Raw genomic sequence first — 8,241 nt, forward strand, 5'->3', positions numbered from 1 at the left:
TTCTTGGTTAAAAATAAATGTATTCTGTTGAAAATTGACCATCGTTTCAGGTGAAAATTTATGTCTTGGGTTGAAAATTTAACTATTGTTTATGTCTCGAAAAACTCTTCTTTTTTTGTTTGAAATTTTTTTTAAATGAAAATTAAACTATTTCAAATCCTGATTGATGACTTTGTTAAAAATTCATCTCTTTGGTTGAAAATTTAAATATTTTCTTGAAGGTTCGTTTTGTCTCTAAAATTTTAACTATTAACCTGTTTAATTGAAAACGGCTCTGATGGCTGAATGCCCAGCTATAAATTAGTTTGAAATTCTGCTTAAACGGATCATATAAATTCTTGAGAGAAAGAGTCTCACGGCACGGACGCGGTGACAAAGTCCCTCGGGATTATTCAATAAAGTCTAAGTGGTGTAAAATTTTTATCGACCATTCGGTTTCGGTTTTAGTGACTTTGACGTCAGTGGATGGTCCAAGCCAGAAACAAGGAGGATTTCCGCGATAAAAATCGTGACATTTTGCGGAGATTCGCAAAGTGGTCAGGCCGGATTCGTTCACGTGCGAATGAGCGTCGCGTCGGGTTTCCTGCCCGCCACCGATATATCAATCGGACAGTTTGTCGAGACGCCATTGGACGAGGGATGCGGGTATTTTTTATGCGACCCGCCACAAAACTTAGTCGAAGGTCTCACAAATGTACGTGGCCCTGCTTATAAGCAGCCGACGAGAATCGCGAAAATGTTAAGTGCGCTTGATATCGATCGCTTATTCGCTTTCGACTTATTCGAGGGCAGGTGATTCGATTTCAAGCAACGCATCTGTGCTTTGTCTCTTCGGATCGCTTCTGCCTTTTATTTCATGTCACGCTCAACGGTTATGGTAAAAGAGTCAAAAATTATCTTCTTTCTTTTCCCCATGTAGAAATTGCGATCTGGATTTGAAAGGGCCCCGATTAGTGTTCAGCATTTCTGATCCATCACTGACCGAGAAGACTAGACAAGGGCCAGACTACTTCTGTAACTCTCTTTTATCTGGACTCTATCTGGAACTCCTAATCAGGTCCTAACAGGAATTTCTATCCACCGCCAGTCTAAAACCTCTCTATTTTTCGATACGGTCGACATTCACTTGTTATATAAATATATATGCAAAATGACTTGTTAACGACAAAATGCTTTATGGCACTGCATTATATATAATACAGTGTCTTCTTCAGATTTTTTATCTTCGTTATGATGACTAAGGCCCGACCAGTTCCTAGACAAAAACTTTTCGGTTCTTTTATCCTTATAAGGACACTAATAATGCCTTATAAAAGACAAGATTAGGGCCTAACTAGACGCACATAGTTTTTCTAGGCAAAAAGAAAATAAAGTCTTCATAATGACTTGAAGGATGCTGACTAGAATTTGCTAGTTCACTTGTTCTATAGTGAGATTCTGACCACTGCCCCACTTGAAATGGAGTAAAATGGGAAAAATCAGACGATTTATACATTCAGTTTCTCCGCAAAAAGAATATATTTTCGTTATGCTCAATCCGCTTCAATTTAATCAAAAAAGTTGTTTAAATATCGTAAAAAGGGGCTAACCGGGACACGTTGGGGAAACCGGATCACTCGTAATATCATATTTTATATTTTTACTGACTTTTTATTTCATCAAATAAAGAAAAAGACAAATTTTTAATATATTATTAAATAACTTTTATTTAAATCTTAGATATTTGGAAACTAGGTGAAACAAAGATAAATAATTTGTCATTAAAAACATAAAATTTAAAAATACATATTAGATAAGATTAGAAATAGTAGCACTTCTTATTCAAAGCCTTCCAAATTGAACAGTTTTATTTTCAATTTAAGAATATTATCAATTAAATGATTTCAGTTTAATATTTCAAAAATAGGGAAATTTCAGAACGTAAGAAAATAAAAAATTACGTATTGAAATTTTTAAAATAAAATCATTTAAAATTCGAAAGAATGTAAATTGTATTATTTCTAATTAAGAGAATTCAAAATTTAATAATTTAACATTTGTAAACTTATAAAGTAAAATAATTTTCAAGTTGAAGCCATTAAAATTTAATATTTTTTTATTGTACACGACAAAATTCAACGTTTCTAAGTTGAATATTCTGACATTTTTTAATTTTTTATCTTTATTACAGAACAAAATTTAATGAAACATTAAAATTTATTGGAAAAATATTTCTTAAATAAGCAAAATAAATTCACAGTCTTTTGCATTATCCAAATTGGAGAAAAATGTTATTATAATTCTTAAAAATTTAATTATTTTTTAAAAACTTTCGAAATTGAGTAATTTTTTAATGGGAAGCTAAAAATGAACGAATTGCTACCGTAAAACGCTAACAATTAAATGAATCCGAACGTCATATAAAACAAAACAAATTTAATTTCGAAGAATTGAGACCGCGTCCAAAAAGAAATTTCATAAGACTAAAATTATAATACAATGTTGAAAATTTAACGAGTATCAATTTCCGATAGTTATATTTTGATCTATTGTAATTTGTAAACAATCAAATATTTTACTTTTCAATTTCAAATTGTTTATTTTTTAAAACTTTATTTAGAATTATTCATAATTCTTGAAACCTTACAATAAAATATTAAATTTGTTTTATTAATTTCATTTTTTAACAGCCTAAACGAAAAATTGAACAATTTAAAAATATTACACTAAGAATTAAAAATTGAAAAAAAGAATTCAAAACAAGGTATTCTAATTATAGAATTTTTTAAATGACAAAATTTCAACACTTCCTATTTGAAATGTGCAAAGTTTTTGAACATTTCCAATTAAAAAATAAATCAATTTTCTGGAGAAACTTAATTCAAAATTGCTTAATCGCAAACAAAATTAATAACAATTTAAAATATTTGAATATAACTTTATTATTAAATTTAAATCTGACTTACATTGAAACGAAACCATTTTGGGTATTTATTTTTAATTTTTCAAGATTTAATATTAAAATTTTACTAAAACTTTCAATATTAAAATTTAGAACTACAATCATGAAATTAAAAACTGAAAACCTCTAAAAAATAGAAATTAAAAGCCAAAATTTTTTATTTAAGCGTTTGAAGTGAAAAAACTTTAGTTTCAAGGCCTTAAAAATTAAACTGTCTTTAAATTGCACATTGAAAGCTATAATTTAAATTTGTAATTATAAAAAATTAAAAGATGAAAAATATTATTATTAACTATCCCGTGTTGAATACAATCGAGGCAGACTGGCGTCTACTTCGGACATGGCCTGGACTGTCTAATCTAGACGTTCTTTAAGGGCACTAATCGAGTGCTGACTAACCCGCCATGATAAACAAAGTTTAAGCATCATGCCCAAATATTTTATTGCATATTTTCATAAACACCAGGAATGTTTAAGAGTACCAAAAATAAAAAAATGTGCATTAAAAAATGAATTATTTTCCTCGTCATCTAATCAGTCTTTCGGGGCTCTAAACGAGTCCTGGCCAACTCCAATATACACCTATAAATTTTCTAAGTGTCTCATATAAATATTTTAGTATTATCCTATTATTTTAGTATTTTAGCAGTATCAAAAACGAAAAATGAACTGAAAAAGAATTAATGTTTTCCTCACCATCTAGTCAGTTTTTCAGGCCCTAATCGGGTGCTGAATAGCCTGTCAGAACCAAGAATTTGTGTAACTTTTATCTAAATATTTTTTTGCACATTTCCAAAAATATCCCGCGTTTTCAAAAGTATTAAGGATTAAAAAATGTTAATTAAAAACATGGATTTTTTACTGAAACGTGATATTCATGAAAAAAATCGCTTTTACAGTTTAATAATTTTGAAAAATTTTAAAATTCTCTGCTTTATTATTGGAAACTTTCAAACTTAATTAATATATCATTTTACTCTCTGTCGGTGATATACTGAGAAAATCGTAAAAAATGTCTTAATTTATTTAATTAATAATTTAGTAATTAACAATAAGCAAATTAGAAAACTAAAAAGGTTCTTTTACTTTTTTATTTGCATGAAGCGACCCTTCAGAAACTTCTTCTCATCATGAAATTATAGGGTATTACTTACGCGCCGAATGAAAGAAAACAGAAGGGCGTGAACTAAAAAAAAAGTTATTCTTAACAATCAACCCAACACAATTTTTTGCAAAACAGGTTTTGGAAGGTTTTCAATATTTCGGCAGATATTGTTTATAGAAAATTAGAGTTTATATTTATAAAATTGGACATTGCTTTTACAACATTTAATAGTAACCTTAAAATAAATTTTACTTACAATATTTGTTTACCATCCTCCTGTACAGACGAAATGAGATATCGATTTTTAAATTTGGGCCATCTAATAAAAGGCACCTAAGTAAGGTTCATCCACTGCTAAATATTTACAATCAGAAAACAATAACATATTTTTGTTGTTGTATTTATAAACATTTAGCCATTGATACACCTACCTTAATGATTTTAATTTAACATTACTCAAATTTTCAACGAGATATCTCATTTTATGTGGACAGGAGGATGGTAAAAAAAAAAGATATACAATTATCAAGTATTCATTTTTAATCCATATTATAAATAAGATCGAAGATAAGAGAAAATGTGGAAAAGTGTAATTTAATTTTATAGATTCCTATTCATCAATGCCACAATTTTCACAAATGAAAACTATCATCGTTCATTTTAAATTTTCCCATTTTCCTTTTGTAATATCTTCTTATAGAATTTCTGGTCAATATAGAATTAATAAAACTCTGATAAATTCTTTTAAAATTCACAATTAAATTTAGCTAGATTCTGTGCTTTTCAGTAAAAATGTCATTATTTGTACTTAAGTTTTTCAATTTTTCATAATTAAAAAAGAATGAGTACTACTTTCTAGTTTCTACAAGTGTAAGTTCACTATTCATGCTTATGTTTCTCTTCTGAAATTTATTAAAAAAATCAATGGGTCTTTCTTGTAAATGCTTTAATTAAAGTTAAAGATCAAGTAATTTTGAACTCGACTGTCCAGCTAGAACATCCTTAAGATTGGATGATTAATCATATAAAAAATAATCAAGCTAAAATGGAACATGTAAATCAGAATTTACATTCACAACCAGCCTTATAAATTACAATCACGTAATCTCATAATTCATTTGAGATAAGGAATATTAGTTTATGCGCCAAAGGAAGCATGTATCCGAGGTGAATAAGGCCAGATGAAAAAGGCAGGTGCAGGACTTTTCGCGAAAGAAGAAGACGAACGATCATATAGAGATAATAAGAAGAGCGAAAGACGTATAAAGATTAAAAAATGAAAGGAAGTAAGGTGGGCAAACGCCAGGTCAAAAAAAGCTGCACGCGCCCCTAACGCGCCCGATGCCACCGATATATCCTCTTTGCCATAAACTTTCCTATCCGCTCATTCATGCCTATCCTAAATGCCTATAATTTCCGGATGATGATTACAGGGCAGCGTAACCCCAAGATGTACCTAATGCCTCAGATGGGCCCCTCAGAAGTGGGCCCGGGACCTCGTTATAAGCACCCAGTGCAGCCCAAATTGAAACAGGGCGAGATTATTCTCCCCCTCGCCACAATTTTACCACTAATCTATAAGAACACATAATGACAACTATATTTTTACACGCAACCCTCCCCAAAGCTGATCGCTATGATTAAGATTATTGCCGGTTTGTCGATTTGACCAAACAAACAATCCGGTTATTACGATTCGATTCTTCCAATTGGGAGCTAAGGCAGCTGCATCATTTTCGCCTTTAGTATTTTACGCATTAGCAGAGAGAAATAACATTAATTAACAAGGATATAAATATTTAAAAAGAATGTATAAAAATATTTTTGAAGCTCAGAAAAATGCAAGAATGTGAAATATTTTTGGTGAGAGGATAAAAAAGGATTTTTATGCTTTAATAGTAAGGTGTGAACGCATTTGAGTAAAATTTATTCACGGTTAACTTTAGAAGCGACCCGGATAGTTTAGGAAAACATGTAGTTTCGAATTTTATGTAAATAGAGACATTCATTCTATACTCTGAAATATACATATATTCTGTGGGATGGATCGAACATTATCTTGTATTTTGAAGTATACGCGCGTGTCCAGGCACATTAAAAATAATTGACACTAATCGCGAAAGTTAGATAATTTAATAATTAACCTATTCGAGCAGAGAAAACCATGTCGAGCTCGCTGATTTTTAAGAAAATAGTATTGGGAATTATTTTTGTAAAATGTGTATAGAAACGCATCTAATTATGATTTGCAAAAATGTTACGAAAATTCGGTAGCAGGCGTTATATCTTCAATTCAATTTATTTTGTGTGGTGAAGTATTAAAATAATTTCAGGAACTGATATCTTTAACTAAAGACAATATTATGTCCATTTGAAGATACATCTTGTTCTGAAATGCTTATCGCAAATTGACTGCAATTACGTATAATGATTGTCATTGCTTTTAAATCACAAATCGCGCGTCGTAAAGTATAGAGTAAAACGATACCTTTATAGGCTACTAAATAATAATACGTCATGCTTAATAAAATAAAGATATATATGAAAAAATAACATGCAATAATTGCAGACAACCTGCATAATTTATGACTCTGACTACAATCCGCTTTTAAGCTTAATTATTTATTTTTGCTAGTCTGCTAATCACAATATGTCGTCTTTCAACATTGTTAAACATGCGTGTTAAGCTCTTGATAAAGATCTCTAATAAAATATAATCCCGGATATATTAGAAATAAAAACCACTATTTGTAGCAAATACTTTTAAGAGTAATTATCGTTCCCTCAAATGATAATCCAAACACAAAAATGCAATCAATTGTCATAATTGCAAGAAGTAATTTTAAATTAATTTTGGATATAAAATGAACACGATAAACCATAGGTACTGAAGATTTACTTTTGCACCTGCTACCGTCAACTGTTTAATAAATTATTATCCAACCTCTTATCATATATACCAACTAATGGTAGAATAAACCGAGAAACATGCATCATCCATCATCAAAAAACTCATTCACTATCATCAATAATAGGGAACGCATCTTTCGTCAAAATGATAAATTTCTAGACGAGGTAAGTCATACTCGAAGTCCTCATCATCAAGGTTAATTTATTTGCAAAAACACGTAAATAAATATGAATCATCCATCGACAAAGAAAGCATACTATCAATGCTACACAACACTTTGAAGAGAATGTTAAATCCTTCAATAATGTTCATTCGCACCTCAAGGAAATCATAAAACCTGGCAATATAAACAAATAAACATAAAAGCATCACCTAAAATTAAAACCTACATTCACTATCATTAATGACAAGGATAAATCTTCAGAAACAGTTTCCAATTATTTTCTCCAAAGTTAGTGATATATTGATCAACCAATCCTAATAAGTTGTTCCCTTAGTCAATACCAGATGTTAAGAGGTGGTCATATCTATTGATGTTCTTCAGAAAACCCCAATATATCCTTGCATAAAAAAATCTGAATGAAAATTAGGACCACTCACCTCATGCTGGTGGTGCATAAGGAAATCGGGAGCAGGAGGTGGTGGTGGTTGTTCCGCTCCCGGCACTTCTTGCAGCAACCCCACGTGGTCCCAGCAGTCTTCAGAAATGTCCATCCTCTTCCCTTCTTTCTTCCACTAATTTCTACTCTTTCGCGTTTTCCACCCCACCGCAGCACAAAATCCTCCCTCAGCGATAATTATCCCAAAAAGTCACTCCAAAGTCCAAAGTCCAAATCTCTTCACCACTTCCGGTGCCAAAACGACAGTCCACACTTTCTTAAATACCTTTCCTGGAAAGGTCACACACAATCAGTCACGCACACTGGATCTGAGATCGCGATACCGGTACCGATCTAGTCTTCGAAAACGGACCCCGCGACCCACGCGGTACCACTCTACCCTCTCTCCCCCTATTTTTTCCTCTCTCTCTTTTTCTTGCTGGGGTCGGCACGACGACGACGACGACGACGGCGACGACGAGGACGGCCGTCGGTGATGGTCAGTCGGCGTGGAATGAAGTTCGCCCGCGGGTTAGGCTAGGTTATTCGAGCCCGAGTTGCAGCATCAGCGGGAGAGGGACACCAGGAAGAGAGGGAGGGATTCGGGGGGAGATAGAGTGAGAGAGAGAAGGAATGAAAGAGAGGTCGGAGAGTGGGGTTGAGAGGCGGTAAGGCGTAAGTCTGC

The 8,241-nt window shown here is 32.0% G+C and overlaps 1 protein-coding gene across 1 annotated transcript in view; it reads right to left on the reverse strand.

Moving 5' to 3' along the window:
- LOC117177418 (homeobox protein araucan-like) overlaps positions 1-8,039 on the reverse strand; it is a 109,207-nt gene extending 101,168 nt beyond the window's left edge. The window contains exon 1 of the mRNA XM_033368087.1: positions 7,558-8,039. Within this exon, the coding sequence (XP_033223978.1) occupies positions 7,558-7,671 (114 nt within the window). The 5' untranslated portion in view covers positions 7,672-8,039. The remainder of the gene's footprint in view (positions 1-7,557) is intronic.
- Positions 8,040-8,241: the final 202 nt, after the last annotated feature.

The sequence above is a fragment of the Belonocnema kinseyi genome, chromosome 7 (genome assembly GCF_010883055.1).
Source record: "Belonocnema kinseyi isolate 2016_QV_RU_SX_M_011 chromosome 7, B_treatae_v1, whole genome shotgun sequence".
Taxonomy (NCBI): Eukaryota; Metazoa; Arthropoda; class Insecta; order Hymenoptera; family Cynipidae; genus Belonocnema; species Belonocnema kinseyi.